The sequence below is a fragment of the Orcinus orca genome, chromosome 6 (genome assembly GCF_937001465.1).
Source record: "Orcinus orca chromosome 6, mOrcOrc1.1, whole genome shotgun sequence".
Classification (NCBI taxonomy): domain Eukaryota; kingdom Metazoa; phylum Chordata; class Mammalia; order Artiodactyla; family Delphinidae; genus Orcinus; species Orcinus orca.
In genome coordinates, this window is record NC_064564.1 from 87230820 (window position 1) to 87251748 (window position 20929).

At 51.5% G+C, this 20929-nt stretch overlaps 1 protein-coding gene across 4 annotated transcripts in view; it reads right to left on the reverse strand.

The window, feature by feature from the left end:
• The window catches only part of TBC1D2 (TBC1 domain family member 2), a 42441-nt gene continuing 21512 nt past the window's right edge, over positions 1-20929 (reverse strand). For 2 of the 4 annotated variants that reach the window (XM_049711131.1, XM_049711133.1), the window contains 8 exons: positions 18159-18554; positions 14296-14406; positions 12090-12277; positions 10519-10995; positions 4619-4739; positions 2108-2293; positions 1205-1326; positions 1-572 (listed from right to left, as the gene is read on the reverse strand). In XM_049711131.1, the coding sequence (XP_049567088.1) occupies positions 365-572; positions 1205-1326; positions 2108-2293; positions 4619-4739; positions 10519-10995; positions 12090-12277; positions 14296-14406; positions 18159-18554 (1809 nt within the window). In that variant the 3' untranslated portion in view covers positions 1-364. Of the gene's footprint in view, positions 573-1105; positions 1327-2107; positions 2294-4618; positions 4740-10518; positions 10996-12089; positions 12278-14295; positions 14407-18158; positions 18555-20929 lie in introns of all 4 variants that reach the window. The other 2 variants (XR_007477978.1, XM_049711132.1) reach the window with 2 other exon arrangements.

The following is a 20929-nucleotide window of genomic DNA, read 5'->3' on the forward strand; positions in this document are numbered from 1 at the left end:
TTTAGGTTCCAAAGCTTGTGAACTATTTCCAATATTTACACTGTCATACACAGATAAAACTTAGAGAGTGTTCAAGGTTACCCTATAAAGACAGCACTCTTGCTTGTCTGGGTGCTAAAATGCTCTGCAGAGGAAGTGAGGAGGGGTGTATCCTGGGTGTGTGCTCATGAGGAGATAACCCAACCAATGGTTTCAGGAGCCAATGTTCCAATGGGGAGACTGAGTCCCAGAGAGGGGAAGGGACTCGCCCAGGGTCACATGGTGATGGGGCTCAGTGGGGCCTAGACCACTGCTCCATGGCTGTCCCCCTGTGGGTCTGCCAGCCAAGGGCGAGAAAGGGCTTTGGGGAGGGCAGGTAGCCAAGTCAGGGCTCCGCCTCTCCCTCATCCTCGCTGGTGCAACCCTCGGGCACTGCAGGGCCCTGGGCTGCCCGGGTCTCCAAGTACTTGGCCTTGAGCTGCTCCAGCTCGTGCAGCTCAGCCTCCAGCCGCTCCCGGTGGGCCATCCGCAGCTGGCGTAGCTGTTTCATAGGAAAGGGGTTCATGTCGTTGAAGGCGATGTTCATCAGCTTCCTGGGGGGAGAGCACAGTCACAGTCACCGGGTGTCCCAGGCACCCCTGCATTCATTCTGCTCATGCAGCTGAGGCCCCTTCCAGGGAGGAAACAGTAAATAGGAAGACAATTTCCACCCAAAGTGACAGGTACTGAGGCAAGAGGAAGCTTAGCACTGTGGGAGCTCTGACCCAGAAAGGAAAAGTTGGTCAGGGAAGGCTTCGTGGAGGAGGGGACAGTGAGCTGAGTTTTGAAGAATGAGTACAGGTAGGCCAGGCAAAGATGGTGGTGGTGGAAGTGGCAAGGAGGCATTCTAAGTAGAAGAACCTGCAAGGCCAGAAGCCCAGAGATGGAGGTTGTCCTAGGAACTCAAATAATTCTGTTTGGCAGGATCATAGGGCATGGGTGTTGGGGGCAGGAGAAGGTGGGCAAGAAATGAAACAGCACGGAGGCCCTGCATGCTGTGTTAAGGGGCAGACAGACGCCAAGGCAGTGGAACGTCCCTGAAGATTTCTAAGCTGCAACGGAGGATCAGAATCGCTAATGAACCTACCTTTGGAAACACCAGCCCCCTCTCTGCTCTGTGTCCCGGAGGGATGTATGCGGGGTGGGTACGGTGGAGGGGCAGGGTGGCCCAGGAGTGCGTTCTCACCGACTGTTGCAAATGGTCTTGGTGAAGAAGCGCAGGTACTGGTAGATCTCCAGGCCATCCTGCAGCCTCAGGATCTTCTCCTCGTTGTACTTGAAGATGGCCAAGGCATAGCGGAACACCACCTGGGGGGTAAAGTGGGGGCTCAGGAGGGGGGCACAGGGAGCCAGGGCAGGGAGTCCCCAGCAGGAGCAGAACCCACACCCCCAGGCACTGTGGAAGGCCCTGGACAGGCTGCAGAGGTTGAAGGCCTGGAGGAAACATGCGGGGCAACACCAAGGGGGGGTGGACTGGAAATCCCACAGGGGAGCACAGCTTGGAATCTGGGGATGGGGACTGTCCTGGGACCCTGGGCCAGGCATTGCCCCTGTTGGACCCAATGGCGGGTAACACTGTCTTTACATGGGGCTCCAGTAGGAATCGAATGGAGACACAGATCCGAGGGCACTTGGTGAACTGTGAGGTCAGCCACCATGGGGAAACTGGGCGGAGGTCAGGGGAGGGCCTGCCCCGGGTCTCCTTGCGAGGTAAGGGGCAGAGCTGGGACCAGATCCAAGTGCCAGCCTCCCAATCTGGGGCTCAGTCCAAACAGGAGGAAGAGACGGCAGGTGATTGAGGGGCAATGGACAGAATAGCGATGCGCCTCCTGGTCATGCTTGTGCCTCCTCTCCAGGGAAAGGGAATCCCCCCAACTTTAGGACGCATCTTCAGAAGCAGAAGCACCACTTCCTCTCAGGGGTGCAAAGTACTTGAGTTTACAAAGCCACGCTCCCAGGAGAGGTCCTCCATGGCCCTGACAGGTGGGCTCTGTCCTCCCACTGTCCAGGGGCAGAATCGAGACCCAGAGGATGCAGGGACTTGCCCAGGACACTCCTGCTCACCACCACCCCCCGCGCAGTGCCCTACCTTGGTGCCCTCGTAGAGGAAGGCGTCCCAGACCTGGAGGAGGATGTTGCTGATGAGACTGTCTGCGAAGACTACGAGGAGCCAGTTGAAGGTGACGAAAGACAGGTCCACACGGTGCTGCCCCAGGTGGGCCATCAGTTTGGGCAGCTTCTCCAAGAGGAGGTCCTGCAGCACTCGCTGGTCCACCTGCAAGCCGAGAGAGGGCCTGTCAGCTGCTGCCCTGTGGAGGGGGCTGCCTCCGTCCGGTCCACCCCTGCACACCCGGCTGGTCCACACACGGCCCCAGGCTGCTCCCAGTGGGTCCTGCCCCACCTGGGGGCACAGAGCGCCCGGAGAAGCTAGAGCCCAGCCTGGCCGGGAGACAGGTCGCTCCACTGGCGAGCAGCCTTCCAGGTTGGAGCTTTGATGCAGAGGTCTCTGTGGACTGTAAGTTCTTGGCCAGTGGAGTTTTGGCTCCTTTGTCCCCCAGGCTTGTATTGGCTGACACCATGGCCGCTTCCCTACACCTGTTTTGGGACTGATGCACAAGATGCTCAGGGCAAGTCCTGGGGGCCGGTGTTGGGGGAGCCACACCTGACATCAGGGGGCGATGCTGCTGGGTGATAGCTGCTAATGACCTCTTAGTGCAGTCACATCATACCTCTGTCCTTGTTTCACTGGACCCGGTTGGTCACTGCCCGCACTGGCTCCTTCCCTGCCCCAGGACACGGTTGTTCTGTGGCTGCCCCCACTTCTGTGACAAGCCCGTTTCAGGCTCCTCTTGCTCTCTTTCTTGGAACTGCAGGTTTCTCAGCCCTCTCCCTCCATTTAAGTTTTATTCCAGACTTAGCTCTTGCTGTGGCAAACACCCTCTCCCTTCCTTCCCTGCCCTGAACTCCAGGTCTGCTGTGCAGGCCAAGAGTCCAGCTCAAAACCTAGGGTAACTCACTGAATCTAAGATGCCACTGAACCTACTGAAGGATGTACAGATGAACTGATATGATGTCTGAGATTTACTTCAAGGTCATCAGAGTAGGAGGAGTGGGTGTGAGTATAGGTGAAAACAGTACTGGCCACCCTGTGTTGATAATTATTGAAACTAGGTAATGGATGCATGGAGGTTCATTACACTTTCTCTGTTTTTTTGTACATTTGAAATTTTCTGTACTCAAAACAAAAACACCATAGTATATTGGTTATACAACACACCTCAATTCCAGAGATGTTAAAAAGTGAAAATAAAATATTTGTAAAGTGAAATATTTGTGTATTTCCCAGCCTGCCTTGCAACTAGAGGTGCCATGTGACACAATTCTGGCCAGTAAGATGTAAGCAGAAGTTGCTGGGTCCGGAAAGCTGTCTGAAAGGGAGCCAGTGCCTGTCTTTCACCCTCTGCTTCTTTCAGCCTAGACCATGGCCACAGTGCCAGAGAGGGTGCAGCCATCTCATGACCACGAGGTGACCAGCAGGAGGATGAAAGTCACATGGCAGAGCACTTAGCTGGAAGGAGCCTTCAGCTTTCTCATTATCTGAGAAAAATAACCCCCCATTTAAGCCACTATTAGGTTGGACCTCCCTGCCACACAGCAGAACACAATCCTTACCTGATTCACCACCTATTTCCTGATGACTCCTAAGTCTTGATCTTCATCTCTGATCTCTCTCCTTAGCCCTCCACCCAGGTGGGCATCCCAGAAGGAGGAAACAGTGTTGGGTGCTCACAGTAGGAAAGGAGGACAGGATGGGTGGGCAGGTAATGGCTTGGTAGGTTTTGGCGGGGAGTGAGACAGTTCTCCCTGGGTAGCATCTCTCCATAAAGCAGACGCACTGATACAGCAAGAATGGGACAAGGGGTAAGGAGGGAGAGGCTGGAGGGTGGAGGTGGGAGGTCTGAAATGGTTTCGCATTTACACCTCTCAACAAGCCCAGGAAGTAGTGTTACTTCCATTCAAAAGCAGGCAAGCCTGAGGTTCAGAGAAGTGATGCCACTTGCCAAGGCCAGATGGCTGGTTTCTGAAGGGCTGGCTCTGAACCCAGCTCCACCTGACTCCAGGGCTGGTCTGTGCTCAGAGGGCAGTGGAGGGGGTCATGAGATGATGGAGGTAGCTGTATTTCTCAGCAGGTGATGATGCGTGTGTGTGAAGCGTCACTGTCACCTCCCATCCTCCCAGTCCCAACTTCCACCCTACCTGACCTCTGTTTTGAAATTCTTGACTGGCAAACACCAGTCAAAATCTAGTGACACTAGATTTTCTCCTCCTCCCCTCCATAGGATATCCACTGTTTCTAGTGATGTAATGTCCCCACTGGAATAACAACAGTCTATCGTGTGGGCAGGGCCCCAGCAATTCTCAAGGCCATCAGCTGACTGGAACATCGCAGCAGTCCCAGAGAAGGGTTATTGGCCCACTGTACAGAGGGAGAAATGGAGGCCTGAGAGATTCCTGACCTTTCCAAGATTCACTGACTTGTAGGAACAATTCAGGGGCACCAACCTGCATGGCCCCCAAGTCCCCTCCCTGCCCTGCTCACCTGGGATGCCAAGAGCGTCTTGCTGTAGTAATCAGCTGGCATGATGGTCTCCACAATGGCCACCAGACACCAGAAGGCACTCTCTTCCTCATCCAGGACCAGCAGAGCGATGGCCGCCAGTCTGGAGTGGGAGGGAAGGAGGCCTGGAGTGACCCACAGAAGTCACAACCAGGCAGCCCACGGCAGGGGTGACTCCCTGGGGGATGTCCTGCCCAACCCCACTCTCTAACCAGGCTGGTGTTCCTGGAAACTGGGGCGAGATGAACATGCTTTTGAAGAGGACTACCTAGGGGATTTCCAGAGCAACTGGGATCATCTTAGAGCAGGGCCTCTGGAGTCTTGTTGCTTCCTTGCTGGGTGACCATGGGCAAGTTACTTAACTTCTCTGAGCTTCAGCCTCATAATAATCACAGGACTGTTGTAAGGATGAACAGAGTAAATACATGTTAACTGCCCAGCACAGTGCCTAACACGTAGTGAGAGTGCTTTATAAAGGTTAGCTATCCTCATCTTAATATTCATGGGCTTTGAGACCTTGGCAAGTGTGCTAACCTCTCTGCGCCTCACTTTTATTACCTGTCAAGTGGGGTTAACAGTATCCACCTCCCAGGACTGTGAGGCATTGAGAAGACAGACATACAGCATCTTGCTCACTGTCTGGCATGTACCAGGTGCTCAATACTCGGAATTCTTTTTCTCCTTTGCTTCCCCTCTCCCCTAGAGTTATCATGAGGCTCTAATGAGATCATGGATAAGAAAGAAGACAACCCACAGTGCTGAGCAGGGATGTCTGCCTGGAAGAAGCACTGTTTTCTCTCCTTCCCCCACCTTCCCTGGCAGGTCTTGTCCAGGGTGAATCCAAGAATACATTTCCCAAAATGTACTGGTCTCTCAAGATGCTAGGTGAGCACATGGTCCCATATTCAAAGATGCTGGGGAACATTGCATACTCTAGCCCCCTTTTAGAGGCTTATGATATACATATCTTAACAAAGCCTCTTAGAAATCTCACGTTAACAAAGCCCCACATGACTAATACAGGGCTGCCTAGTGGGGCTGTGCACAGTGCACCCGCTGAACACCCTCAGGGAGCTGCCGCTTTCAGCACGGGGCAGCCTCACACTCTCAATGGACTTAAAGAGCACATTTCATTGTCAGATATTGATGCTTCTCTGGGCTCTTACTCGGTTGGATTCGTGACCTCCGACATCTTCTGAAGTTTACACTTTTTTTTAATAAACAGGGTTTCTGAAAAGAAAAAAATAAATCCTTTTTCTCTCCCTAGTGGATTGGGAAGGTATTTCTCTCCACTCTGGCTAAAGTATTGTTACAGACCGTCCTTAGTTTAGCTGAGTGGATGGAGAGAACAGTTACAGGTCTCCTGGAAATAGTAGGCTTTGGCCTCTCAGAGATGGGAAAGTGGGAAGGCCTACAGAGATTATTTAGCTCAGAGAGAGCAAATGGGATACACCAGCCAACACTCTCTTTGTCTATGCCCAGGGCAGACATAACTAATTGATCATGGTACTCTTTCCCACTGAGTCTGGAGGCTGCCTCAGAAACTCACAAGATAAGGCTCCAGGCAGCTACTTTTGCTGGTCATCCCTGGCCACTGCAGAGACAGGAAAATCGAGGCCCACAGAGCAACAGTGACTTGTTCAAGGTCACACAATCAGTTGGTGGCAGAGGACTGCCAAAGTCCAGCCTGTTCTCTCTATCTTACCTCATTCCACTGTTCTCAGTCCAGGAGTGGGTGTCGGAATTAGCTTCGATTTCTGCTCACAGTAAAAGGTCAGTGATTTGATGTGTGAGCCCGTTGATAACGTTCAGTGATTTATACTATTTTTAATTTTTGCACACAATCCTGAACCAGTAGGATAAAGCTTCTGTGTCAGAAAAGGAGGTTTAATCCTGCTAAGATTCCACCCATGGAAGGCCCTAAGCAAGGCCCAGGGCCTTTAGGAATGGATACCACTGTTTCTGAGAGTCCCAATAATGCCACTGGGGACAAGGGTATGACACGAGCTCTGAATCCAGGAATGCTCTCAATATGCTTGGTGGGATACTCAGGACCCCTCTGGTGGAGGAGGCCAAAGGACCTTGTTTTTACTTCCATGAGCCTTGTTTCCAAATCATATTGCCCTTAACCTCTCAAAGACTGGTCTCCCTGAGGATGCCCAGGCCATAGGTTCTCATTTACAGTCACAAGGAGGTTCCTTGGCCTGTGCCTCAGTCTTTGGGCTTAACTCCTGAAGGACAGATCTGGGAAGCTGCCTCACCCTCAGCCAGCCTCTGCTTTCCGCCCTTGACATGTACCGGCCACCCCTTTCCTGACTCCTTCGCAGGTCCCCCTTCCTCTCTATGGGCCTTACCTGTTGGTGTTTGGAAATTTGTTAGGGCTACTGAAAATTTTAGATGTGTATTCCTCATGACTTTTTCACTTTTTGGGTGTGTTTTAATGCTACAGAAATAATAGCACAAACACAAGAATATCTGTGGCAGCATTCTTATAACCAAAAAAAAAAAAAAAGAAGAAGAAGATTTACATACTTTATGGTGCATATGGTGCATTTAGACAGTGGAAATTGAATCTCTGTTAAAAAGGATGCACCCGGGCTTCCCTGGCGCAGTGATTGAGAGTCCGCCTGCCAATGCAGGGGACACGGGTTCGTGCCCTGGTCCGGGAAGATCTCACATGCCGCAGAGTGGCTGGGCCCGTGAGCCATGGCCGCTGAGCCTGCACGTCTGGAGCCTGTGCTCAGCAACGGAAGAGGCCACAACAGTGAGGCCCGCGTACCACAAAAAAAAAAAAAAAAAAAGGATGCACCCAAGAGAAAGGAGAATATACATCCACACAAAGACTTGCCCAGGAATGTTCATGGCATTATTCATAATAGCCAAAAGGTAGAAACAATCCAAATGTCCATCAGCTGGTTACTGGATAATCCAAGTATGGCACATCCATGCAATGGAATGCTGCTTGGTTAAAAAAAGAACAAAACACATACTACAACCTGTATGAACCTCAAGAACATGCTAAGTGGAAGAAACTTGATGCAGATGACCACATATTTTATGATTGGTATATGAAATGTCCACAACAAGCATGCTCATAGAGAGAGAAAGTAGATATGTGGTTGTTCAGGGCTGGGGGTGGGAATTGAGAGTGACTGCAAATTGGCACAAGGTGTCTTTTAGGGGTGATGGAAATGTTCTAAAATTGGATTGTGGTGATGGCTGTGCAACTCTGTGAATTTACTCCAGATCATTGAGTTGTACACTTAAAACCCGTGGGAAAAAAAAAAGGTCAGTGATGAGAGGCTGCTGGCACTCACTAGGGTCCTAGCAACTGCTCAGGGCTACAGCCAGACTCCAGCGGAAGACATTCAAGCCCAAGTAGGTCTGCAAAGGAGGGTGATGTAGGAAAGGAAAAACTACTTTAAATCCACTTATATTTTAGAGCCAAATGGATTTTAAAATTTTGCTCTGAATTAGCATTAAATCATTACTATGATATCTGTCTCCCTCTAAACAGGCTGGGTTTTTTGCATAAAAGCAGGTTCTGTCCTCGAGAAACCACACATGCAGTTCTAATAGCCGCCACTAGATGGCAGCACCCAGACAAGTGAAAGCGGCTGCACAAGGGCCTTTGAAAGAATACAATGCACTCGCCACATTTAAACAGGCTCTATTACAAATAATCTTCTATTTAAAGCAATAGTATGAATACCTGCCTAAATACCAATAACTATAGCATTCAAAGAAAGAAGTAAAGAAATACCTCTGGTTTTGGTCTCAGCTGTTCCTATATACCCCTCAGCAACTTTTGGTGCTGCCTCTTTCCACATAGGGAGCGGCTTCTTTCCTTTCTACATGGCTTACCTTAAGATCCCCTCCTGCTTTGGGATCTTCCCCCTGCTCCTTCAGTATAGATTAGACTCCAAAGCGCATATGTGGCTAGCTCCATTCCTGCTCTCAAAAAAGGTTATATTTGATCAGGAAAAAAGGTTTCTGAGTGCCCTCAGCACACTCTCTGCTACAGCTCCCATTCTGAGTGAGCGCAGATGGTAGGAAGAACCAGGTCTGGGGTCCGGAGACCAGGGTTAGCAGCCCATGCATGGTGAGGCCCAGGCAGGTTCCTTAGCTTCTCAGACCCTCTCTTATCTCACCTGGCAATGGCGGGCACGAATGCTCACCTCGCAGGGTTTTCCTGAGGATTAGATGACATCAGGTATGTAAGTACCTGGCATGCAGGAGGCCCTCATTACGTCTTAGCTCCTACCTGACCTTTGCACGAAATGTACAAATTATTCATACAGTCTCAGAGCTTCTAGCTCCCTTCAAATCTAATCTTAAAAAGAGGATTCAAAAGTTTTGTGCCTTCTGGATTTTAACATGTTCAAACAGATGAGAAGCGTGCAGGCTTCTGCTCAGCTGTTAAATGAATGAATTTCTATGGACATCTCCTGTAGCGGACGTTTAGAGCAGCATGAAATCTGAACATGTTTTCCAAGGAGGCTTAGACTGAGAGGCATTACTGTTCGGGCTTAACTCTGAATTCCCAGTAATGGTACATGTATATGCTCAATTTCACCCAACTTAAGCTGGAAAAAAAGTATTAAAAATATCTATCCTTGGGAACCATTCAAATTTGAGTAGGGACACTGAATATTTATTCTGTGTTAAGTAAATGTCACACACTGCCTGAAAAAAAGAGCAGAATGACTTATGTAAAATTTGCTTGAGTATATATGTGTTTAAATTAAGCTGAGGCGTGGGATAGGGAGCATGGGAAGGAGATGCAAGAGGGAGGGGATATGGGGATCTATGTATACGTATAGCTGATTCACTTTGTTGTACAGCAGAAACTAACACACCATTGTAAAGCAATTATACTCCAATAAAGATGTTAAAAAAATAAAAAAATAAAATAAAGTATTAAAAAATAAATAAATAAAATAAAGTTGAACCGAAACGTGCTTTGGGAAATATTTGAGATTATGCCACCTCTATCGAGATAACTGGGGGCAGCCACGAGAATTCTCCAAAGTACTGGCGGGGGCAGCCCTACCAAGTCACCCTACCCCACCCCCAGCTCCTATCCCTTGTCTCCTGCTGTTGAACCAGAAGTAGAAATTAATCCAGGCTGGGACAGATTCCTTCCTTTGGGAATTTAGGCCTGAGACATGAGGGTATCAACAAGTGGATTGCTGAAAGGCTTGACTTAGGGGCTGAGGACGCTGTTCTACAGCCCTGATGGGCCCTAAATGTCCAAGGAATGACAGACAGTGAGGCTGGTCTGCTGAGAGAGAAGGAAGCAGCCATGTATTATGAGAGAGGCCAGAGACCACGCAGCCCACAGAGGGCTGCACAATCTCAGGGGACAGAGTCCCCCTGGAATATGGCATGAATGGTGCCCCCTGGCGTTGTGCTGTGCTATGGCCCTGCTAGACAGAGCGGTTGCCTCGGCTTTCGAAGACCATCTATCTGGTCCCTAGGTCTATTTCCTTTTTCTGGCTTTTGGGAGCTTCCTCTGTAACATTTACAAATTTTCTTTTCCTTGGGCTCCTCTGAGTGGATTTTGTTTAAAGCAATGATCCCTGACCCAGGCAGTCATGCAATACGTGAGCTGGCTGTGGGCTATACAACCCCAGCGGGCCCGCTCACGTGCTCTCTATGGAAGTGGCACCACCCTGAGGACAAATCACAGGAGAGGGCACGGGACGAGGAGCCTGGGGCTCTGGCCCAAATCTGTCTTGAACACGTCCTTTCACCTGCTTGTCCTCACCCATATGGTGGGGACCAAGCCCCCTGGGTTGACCTCTCTGAGAGGCTCCAGAGAGACAGAGAGGTGCCCTGGAAGGCAGAGGCTGTGCCCTCACGGGGGCTGTGTGGCTTACCTGTTTAGGCCCTGGCAGTAGCCGATGGCGGGGTTCTGCCAGGAGAAAGCCAGCAGTACCCGGCGGAGCCTGTCAGGGAAGCTGGAGGCGGGACAGGTGAAATGCTTGTTGCTGGGGAAGGTCCGGTTCAGGTCCAGCTCGATCTGGCGTGCGGCGGGGTGCTTGCAGGCCTGGCTCCGGCTCAGTAGCTCCTGGTAGCGGCCGGGGCCCTGCAGGTGCCGGACACGGAGGCGGACCAGCCATTTCCAGACGCGCGGGCGGTGCTCGCGGGGCACGCCCACCCGCAGCAGCTGCTTGATCTCCGCCGAGGGGGCTAGCGCACCCAGGGCAGCCCAGCGCTCCCGCAGCGGCTGCTCCACGGCCTCGTGGGCCAGCAGGTGGTGGGAGTGCACTTCTAGCACCTGGATCTTGGCCAGCAGCCTCAGATCTTCCACCTCATAGTTGGGTACTGTCAGGAAGCCGTACTCGTCATACTCGCTGCCAGCAAAAGCCTGTGTCAGCGACATCTTGCAAGGCCCTTCCCCAGATAAGGGGCAGCGGGGAGAGGGTGGACCCTGGGCAGGAAGCCTGCCTGCGCTTCACTGCAGGTTGGCCATGTAACTCTGGGCAGGTCACTTCAGTGCTCTGAACCTCAGTTTGCTCTGTACAATGGGTATAGGAACTCCTTGCTCTGCCTCATGAAGACCCAATGAGATCCTCTGATGTAAATTGCTAGGGGGCTAGACAGTGCCTGGTACATGGCAAGTGCTAAAAGATATTTGCTCATTCATTCTGTGTAAATATAAAGGACCCTCTTATTACTCCATGAAGCCTTAGGCCCAAGAAGTCCTCTACTGCCATTACAGAACCCCACTTCCACAGCCAGCAAGCCCAAGGACAGATGGGCAACAGGAAGCACCACCAACAAGCAGAAACAGGAGAGCTGGGGACCCATTCAGATGGCCTTTCATAGAGTCAGCATTTATTGGCCCCTATTATGTGCTCTGCCTGTGCTACCTCATTTAATCCTCATGATCCTGCAAAGCAGGGCTCTTAGCCCGCATCTTATGGAGGCTGAATATGAGGCTCAGAAAGGTAAAGTGACTTGTCCAAGGTTACACAGTGAGAAAGCCAAGTCTGGCTCCAAAGCCTGGGCTCTGGCCACTGGACCGACCATCCAGCCTCTAGGGACCTTTGACCCCAGCCACAGCCCCTTCTGTATATTTATATGCCCAGGTCCACTGTGCTCAGCAAAGGCTTGGCTCAAAGGAGGAAGCTGGCTTGTCTCCCCTCCTCCCATCTCTGACAAACACCCCTGGGAGGCAGCCTGGGGAAGTGGAAGAAACAGAACTCTGGAGGCAGGCCCACGTCAGATGCACTAATATGTTGTGTGGCCTTGGGCAAAGGGCTGCCTCCTCTGAGCCTGCGGTGCCTCTCAGCTGTAAAATGGGGCTCATTTCAACCACATGATCACTAATCCGGAGGTACAAGGAGGTAAGCATGTGCAGGGCTCACACACGGTCAGCAGCAACTGGTAGCAGGGTGGCTGGCGGCCCCCAGGTCATGAAGACCCAGCCCTGCTCTGGGCTCACCTGATGGGGCTCAGCACAACGCTGTCAGCTGAGGCCTCGCTGGCTTCCCACTGCAGCGCCTCCTGGATGAGCTGCCTCAGTAGCTCCGAGCACTCGCCTGCCTCGACCCCCATGGCCTCCTGCAGCCTCCGCAGCCCCGCCAGGTACTTGCTTTCCACCTGGCAGTTCTTGGCTTGGAGGTAGGCACACTGTGGGAGGGAGGGGTGGGGCTGGTCAGGCCACCTGGTTGGGCCTGGGCCAGAGGCCTGAGGCCTGAACAGCTTTAGGCAGTCCAGCCCTTCTTCCAGCGCTCATCTCCCATCCCCCCGCCCCAGCCATTCATAGAAAGGAAAGGAGAGGAGTCCTGAATCCAAGAGTTTATAGCAAGGCAGACAGGGCTCCAGGCAAGAGAACCAGGCCCAGGGCTGGGGCTAGACTCAGAAAAATGAGGGGAGAGGTGGGCATTGCCTGCAGTCCTATCCTAGATCAGTTACTGCAGGCTGGGTGCTCTATGGCAAGTTACTTAACCTCTCTGTGCTTTAACTTCTTCATCCGAACAACGGGGATGATACAGAGTCTGCCTCAGAATTCTTATATGTGACTCTAGATGAGCCAATGTATACAAAGCCCTTCCAGGGCACTTGGCGCAGAGCAAGCTCTCTGTAGGAGGTATACCTGAGCAGTGCCCAGGGGATGGATGGACATGGAGCTCTGGACACTGCCCTTGTGCCTTCTGCCACCACGTGGGCTTTTTCCATTTCTCCAACACACCACCTCTCTCCCACCTCGTGGAACACACACTGCACATTCCCTGCCTGCCTACCCCCGTATCTTCCTTTCTTTGTATGCTTTGTGATATTTTGTTGAAAACTGGACATCTGAACCTAATAAGGTAGGGTGGAATTAATTAAAGAAAGCTCAGCTAAAAAAGTCCGGCCAGGCCTGTATGGGGACCTCTCAGGCCCTGCCACAGGCATCATTAATTTCTCCAAACAGGAAGAGATGTTCACCTACATCTCTGACAAGAAGCTGCCTCTACTATCCAGCAGGAACAGGAAAACTTCTCTCCACGCCAAGACAGCTCAGCCAATCAGGCACTGTAGCAATCCAGCCAATGAGAAGCCTCCATACTTGGGACTCCTAGTTTCCTCCAATGGATTTTTTGGTTATCACAGCCCTTCCCAACCCCTTCCTTTTCCCTATAAAAAGCAAATTCCCCTTCCTTGTTCCCTGAATCTGCCTGTGGTTCACCATAGTTCAAGTATCCCAAATTGTAATTCCTCTGGTTAGTCCCGAATAAACCTGCTTTTGCTGGTAAAATAACTAGCTATTATATTATTAAAAATGCCAATGTTAACTCTGGAAATCAGATACTCCTTCTTACCTAGGGTTTGCTGTTTTGGTTTTTGGTTTTGACTGTTGTAGGCTGCCTCTGTGCCCAGGATCAGCCTGAGGTATAAACTTAAGCTCCTCTTAGGTCTTTTCTGAGGCTTTCCCTGGGCATGCATGGTCACTTTCTAATTTCCCCCATATTTGTGGCGGTTTTGGAATGTAGAGTTAATACCTGGCTCGCAAAAGGGGAAAAAGGGGGGGCTTCCGTGGTGGCGCAGTGATTGAGAATCTGCCTGCCAATGCAGGGGACACGGGTTCGAGCCCTGGTCTGGGAAGATCCCACATGCCGCGGAGCAACTAGGCCTGTGAGCCACAATTACTGAGCCTGCGCGTCTGGAGCCTGTGCTCCGCAACAAGAGAGGCCACGATAGTGAGAGGCCCGCGCACCGCGATGAAGAGTGGCCCCTGCTTGCTGCAACTGGAGAAAGCCCTCGCACAGAAACAAAGACCCAACCCAGCCATAAATAAATAAATAAATAAAATTTAAAAAAAAAAAAAGAGAGAGAAAGGCTGGCTTTATTAAAAAAAAAAAAAAAAGACAAAAGGGGAAAAAGGGAAATACAAAGAGGGGGAAGGCCCTTTAAATCCCCTGGCAGTTACTTTAGGGGGTGGGGGCTTGCAGTGGCTGCCTGCCTCTTCCCCTCACCTCTGTGATCAGAAGCGGCAGTCAGCAGAGCACAGATCCCTGATATGTGGAAGACAGCTCATGAAGGGCACGGTCCAGAGGGAGAGCAGTCAGGTCATGAGGAGAGAGTTGAGCCAGTGGTGAGGTGGTGAGAGGACTGGAAGGGTGGCTGGGGACAGAGAGGGCCAGAACAGGGCTCCCGTGCCTCACCTTCATCAGGAGGGCCTTCTCCTTCTCAGCCACCTTTCTCCAGATCCTTGTGACCTGGTGGATCTCGGAGTTGAGAAAGTGGTTCTGGGTCCGGTATGCTTCCATGTCATCCTGGAGAAGAGAGCAAAACATTTAATGAGCTGCGCCAGAAACATCTCCCTGGTCCTCACTCTCAGATGAGCTGCCAACACCTTCTTCCTTTAGAAATTTCCAATAATGGCAACAGAAAAGGAAGTCTGAAAGAAAAAAAATAATAGTGATAGCCCCCTTCTCTAATCTTGATGCCAGCATGACATGGTGGAGAGAGCATTAAGCCTGGACTTCAAGTCCTGGCTTTGACTTCCTGGCTGGGAGGCCTCACTGGACCAATCTGACCCTCTCCTTCCTCATCTGTAAAAGGAGCAAATACCAACTACCCCACTTGGCAGCCGACTAAGTGAGGTCACGTGCACACTAAATACAAGGACCAAAACAGAGAAAACATTCAAGTAGTGTTTGTTTTTTAAATAAAAATATTTTGTCATATATTGGTGATCATACTGAACAATTCTGGGTGAAAATTTTTTACTTAGTGTCACTTTGTAAATACTTTTCTATGTTGCTACAGAAGCTTCCCAATGATAATTTTTAATGTCTGATGACTCTTCTATTAGGTGAGTTTACCGTAACTTAGATATAATCCTTCTCCTGTTGCATTTTTAGTTTGAGCCCTGAGTGTTTTTGTTTGGTTCTTTTTTGGGGGGCTGTGCCATGTGACATTCGGGCTCTTAGTTCCCTGATTGAACCCATGCTCCCTGCAGTGGAAGCGTGGAGTCTTAACCACTGGACCACCATGGAAGTCCCTGGTTTGTTTCTATTATGAATAAAGCTGTAATGTTTATATCTGAGCCTAGAGTTTTCCTTTTGCAAGCTGTCCAGGGGAGGCAGTATGATCTTCCTGCTGGGGTATGCAAGGAGAAGCTGGCCATGCACTGGGGAGGGTCAAGCAGGAGCCTGAAAGGAGTAGCCGCAGCTGCAGCTATGGCTCTCAATCTTTATTCTGATTGGATGGACACTGTGGGAACAATGGACAACACATGCTCACAGTGATACCTAGCAATTCCAGGGCATTTACGAATGGAAACTCAATTCCTTTCTCTCTCACTCAAGAAAATGTACTGGCCTGTAGATAAGCATGAGAGACTATTGCGGGTACGACTTCGGATAGGCCCTGATTTATCAGGAAATTAAGAACAGCACGCCTCACCCATGGCACTTCAATATCAGGGATGGGTCACTTGTGTACAGCTCATAGGCCGTGCTGACCCTCTTCATTCTGGCCAAGATCCCTCCCAGCTCAGAAGCTCCAATTCATGTCCAGGGGCTCTCCAAGGCTTTGGATGTGTCGCACAGGGCACCCTGCTTGCAGCCCGTACAAGGAGGGCAGGTACAAGCGCCCCTCAGAGCAGCCGTGGGCCTGGGTGGGGTGGCATCTGGGCAGTGCCTTCCCGTTCACTCATTGCCCTACCTTGAGTGTTCTTGGCTCAGAACTGTAGGGAGGAAAAAGAGAGAGCTCCGAGATGAGAAAAGCCACGTGACTGTCACCAGTGAGGCAAAGGAGGAAAACATAACTGGAGAAAGGGGACAGGGAAGAAGAGAGTTTGCCCTCCTGCTTTCACAGGGACCAGGGACCTGGGAATCATCTTTGGGAAATGCCGTGTGGACGAGCCCTTGTGCTAGTGGGGAAGGCAGTGGATTGGACGTGGGGACACCTGGGGTCAGGCTGTAACCCTGCTGCGTGTACTGTGCGACCTTGGACCAGTCTTTTCCCCTCTCCAGGACTCGGCCGACCGTGCCAGAAAATGAGGGGGCAGACTAGATCTCTGAGTCCTTCCGGCTCTGATATTCAAGAAGTCAGTGATTCTGTCCTCACACTGACAGTTTCAAAAAGGGGGCATTTCCTTAAAGCTGAGTGTACTTAACCACAAGGGCAAGTAGGAAATGTGAACATGTTCTGTCCCAAAACTTAAAAACAGTGGAGTTTTGATGGGTCTTCTATTTTTTTCTAGATCAGAGACCTAAAGGCTAAAAAATAAGGGAGTCTAGTACATGCAACACCTATCAGAAAACACCTCCAAGGTGTCAGCTGCAGGACTGATAGCTTTCTAACAACCTCTGAGGAGCAGCCGTAAACATAAGCATGGTTGATGTGAATCGTACCCAGAATCTCTTCGTATCTGGGCTCACTGATAAATTAAATTCCTGAACATGCAAACTCAGGGGCACGCTCAGTCATTTAGGTGAGTCCATACTTCCGGGCAACTCTCTGAGATGGTCTGGAGGCACCCAGCGAGGCACTTTGACCCCCATGCTGCTCTACTGGGACTTCAACAGTGGATTCCAGCAGGATGGGCACAGAAAGAAGACACTTAGCAGGATAGAGCAGGGTAGGAAAGCAATCTCATGGAAGCAATTTTCACTGCTTTGTGAGGGACTCACAGCTTTCTGACAACCTAGCTTCATCTGCATTTGAAAGGTTTTGTTTTCATTTTGCACTCAAAAGAATCTCTGATTTTAGACGAAATAAGGGAGAAGGTTCAGAGACTGGTTATATGCTTTTTCATGCTGAAAGAAAGGGAAGGGAATCTGGATTTCATGTCATCTTCCTTTCCCCTTCTAACAACTCTGTTTGTAGGACTGGTTAGGCCATGTTATATAAAGGTGAGATAACTTGCCCAAGTCATACAGCTAGCAAGAGGCAGTCTGCCTGACTTCAGAGCTTGGGGAGTGGCCACTATACCACACTGCCCACTGGTCTCTCAAAAGCTCCCGGATTTCTCTCTTTCTTCCTTTCCCCCTCTTACCCCGTCTGACAGCAGTTCTTTGATACAGCGGCACAGGATTTCCGTGGTAATCCGATGTATACTCTTGTGGCTGTGGGTGCGAGGGCTGGGGAAGGACTGACTGGGGCTATGTGGCTGCCTGTAGGGACGGTGGGTTCTAGGCGCACCTATCCCCAGCTCCTGTCACCACCCTCCAGAGAGGAGGCCGCAGCCCACGGCAGGCATCACACTTAAAATAAAGTTCCTGCCCCCTGTGTTGCAACTGGTCCCTGCGGGATGGGGTGGCCTTTCCCGGGTGAAAGCCACACCCTGGGCAAGGGTGAGGCCGGGATGATGGTGGTGGCTGGAAGGGCCACAGAGGCTGGAAGGCAGCAGAGCAGACAAGACTAGTCAGAGAGGTGAGCTGCAACCCAGTTCCAGTCCCCCCACTTCCTCTGCACACGGTCCTGGGCAAGTTGCTTCACCTTTCTCAGCCCTGGCATTCTCATCTGTAAAGTGGGGAGCACATAAGCAGCCACCTCACCAGGCTGGTGCGAGGACTAAGTGAAGTGATGAAAGTAAAGCACTTAGGACAGTGCCTACCACATGGTAAACAATCTGTAAGTAGGAGTAGCGATTACTGTCATTATCACGAGCAAGTTACAGCCAGCCACAGGTCACTACTCATGTGCAGGACCACTGGGGAGGGCTGCTGGGCACCTCGGGGGCTCCTGAGAGCATCAGCGCGGCGCTAAAGGAGGCTGAGCAGGCCAGGCTCCAGAGCGCTTAGGAGTTCTGACTCCATCTTGGGCTCTTTCATCTCTACTTTGATGATTTAGAGATACCTTCACTTTTCAGCCTAGGATGTCATGAAAAGGTCAAATTGCATTGGGCCTACTGGTTAAGAAAGTGAGGAAGCGTGTAGCAACATTTCTATCAATGTCTGTTTCAGATGTGAATACTCCAGTATTAAGGGTCATCCCAGCTCTGTCCAGAAAACCCTTGGGGTCAAGAGCAGTGCCTTCCCCCAAGGCCCCAGGGCCTGGAGGGAGGGGTCCCTACCTTCAGGTGCTCCATCTTTTCCTGTTGGCTCAGGAGGTCCCTGTCAGCTGCATCTGGGGGTGCAGGGGGCTGGTTGGGGGGATGCATGAAGTCCTGGGTGACCTTCTCAGAGAGTTTCTGGATGACCTCCTGCTTAGCCTGGTTCTTGTCCAGGAGCAGCTGCACGTGCTGCCGCAGCTCCTGCACCTCCTGCTCCCGCAGGCTCGCCGTCTGCACCAGGCTCTCCCGCTCCTGTTCCAGGGCCTCCACCCGCCTGCCCAGCTCCGCGATCTGCCGCACTTTGTGCCGCACCAGCTCCAGCCGGTCCTTGTCCTCGGCTGCTGCCAGGTACGCACTGGACACCCTCTTCTCCTGCTGGGCAGCCTCCAGTGCCTTGTGCAGGATCTTCACCAGCTCCTGCACGGGGAAAGGGAAGAGCCCGGTGAGCTCGGGGAAGGCCTATTACGTGCCAGACATGAGGCAGAGGCTGTCATCAGTTCTCCTAAGAGCCCTGAGAGGTGGCGGGCAACATCCCCTAGGGCATCACTGACCAGCACCCACATTCTCTTTTTCTACTCAGAAGAGTTTTAGTTGGACACATGGTTCCCCAGCAAAGGACTACATTTCCCAGCCAAGCTCATAGCTCGGTGTGGCCAAGTGACTACTGTGCCCAAATGGGATATGAGAAATGCTGTGGGCAGCTTCTGGGTCATGCCTTCCAAACCACTGCGCACGTGCTCCCCCGGCCCAGTTCCCTTTCCTCCTGGCTGGGAAACGGCAGGAACCGGAGCAGCCAGGCTGGGCTCACAAGCAGAAGTTGCAAGTTGAGGATGGCACAGTCGCCCCACCAACTCGGAGCTGCACACTTCACTCTGGATTCTTCAATGTCAGAGAGAAATAAACTTCCAATTTGTTTTAGGCCACAGTACTTTGAGGCTTCTGCCCATTCCCCAACTAATATGTCTGTTTCAGAAATGAACAAACTGAGGCCCAGCAGAGTGGAATTTAACTCCAAATCATCCAGACACTGAGCATCCTGTGCTCGGTCAGTAATGAAAGCAGGGGTGGCAGCGGCATGGCACGTGGGCATGGCTCTTCCTTCTCACCCCTGAGGCAGACATCACTCATCAACCTCAGCACTCTTTCCCGGTGAAGCCTAGCTGAGGCCTCAGAATCCTTCTGAACATGGCATTCAAGCAGTCACTACCAATCGAGCTGAGGTGGCATTAGAGAAAACAAACTGGCAATCCTCACGCCTCGCCACACACCCAGGGCCCACGCCTCAGCCCATCCAACAATGCCTGCAAGGCAGGTGCCAAGAAGCGCCTGGGAGTTGTTCAGAAGCAATGGCTTCGATTTATTCCTTGGCAGGGACAGCCGATTCATGTGGAAATTCAAGGTGTGGCTCCCTGTGCCTTCAAGCTTCCAACCTCCCCAGCATTCAGGGACCTGTCCTGCTCCAAAGCAGGGATGTGAATTCATTCAGGACCAGGATCAGCATATCAGAAGCCAGACAGCCCAGCAGCCAGTCCCACGTGAACCTGAACCGCAGACCCGGCAGTTAGGGCCTTTAGCTCACACTGCTGTGCTCCAGGCCAGTCTCATGTGGAAAAGCGTGGTTTCCTGGGGACACATTAACTGTATGCATGCCAAAGTGTTTAAATAAATGATTGGCTGGATAGGCTGAGAACAATTCCATTTTGGAGAACTGCCCGAAATCATGACTTCATTTCAGAAGCTAACGATAAGACCAAATTAGCATACACCTTCCGAAACCTTGGTACTAGTGACTGTCCCTTCTCTGGTTCTCTCTCTTCTATCCATCCATCTAACCTTTATCAAGCACTCACTCAGTGCCAGCCCCTGGGACCCAGAGAGGCGCCAGTCACAGTTCCCACACTCAAGGACCACGAAGGCTGGTGGGAACAAAGGTGAACCACTGTCACGGAATGATTTACCGTGAGAGGGGGAAGCAAGGGTGTTTGTGGGGACTCAGGGCAGCAGGCGATGACTTCTGCCTGGGGCGGAGGCCGGGGAAGACCAGTACATTCCACAGAAAGGCGGAGCAGTTTAAACTGATCCTGAAGAATGAGGAGGGCCAGTGAGGTCAAGCAGCAGGTGGGAGACAAGGGCAGAAAGTGGGAGCTGAGGGTTGGGAGGGCTTTCCAGACGAGGCTGAGCCAACAGCTTGAGCAAAGCCTCAATGGAATGAAGGAACAGGTACGGAGCTGTGGGTCCTGGGTGTGGCAGGACGGTGGGGAGGGGTGGGTGGCTGCAAACCGAACTGGCACGTCAGGGATTTAGAAGTCAGCTTCCCAGGGCGGTACTGACCCAGATCAACATTCCTGTGGCTGCAGGATAACTGAGAAGCCTAGACCATTTTCTGAGTCAGCTGAGATTTGGAGATTACCTGGGGTAACTGCCTGGTGAAATAACCAGTACATGCCACTGCTCAGACTTGCCCTAGCCTCAGAATCAGGGGGGTATCTGTCTGCTAACTTTGGGAGAGTCAACTCTGAAGCCCATTTCACTACATCAGCTGTCTCTCCCTTCCCACATCTGGCTCTTCAAATCCAAGACCAGCCCGGGAGGCTGTCCTCCCACCCCAGGACCCCTGCACCAGAATAAGACAGGAAGAAAGGAACCCGGGAGAGGGATGGAGCCAGAGCAGGAAGTGTAAAGTGAGGAGTGGGAATGGATCATGGATTCGGAAAACCTGGAGGCTGGATGGCCCTGGGAGACCACCTGGTTCAGTCACCCCGCTCTCACGCAGGGAGACTGAAGCTCAAGAA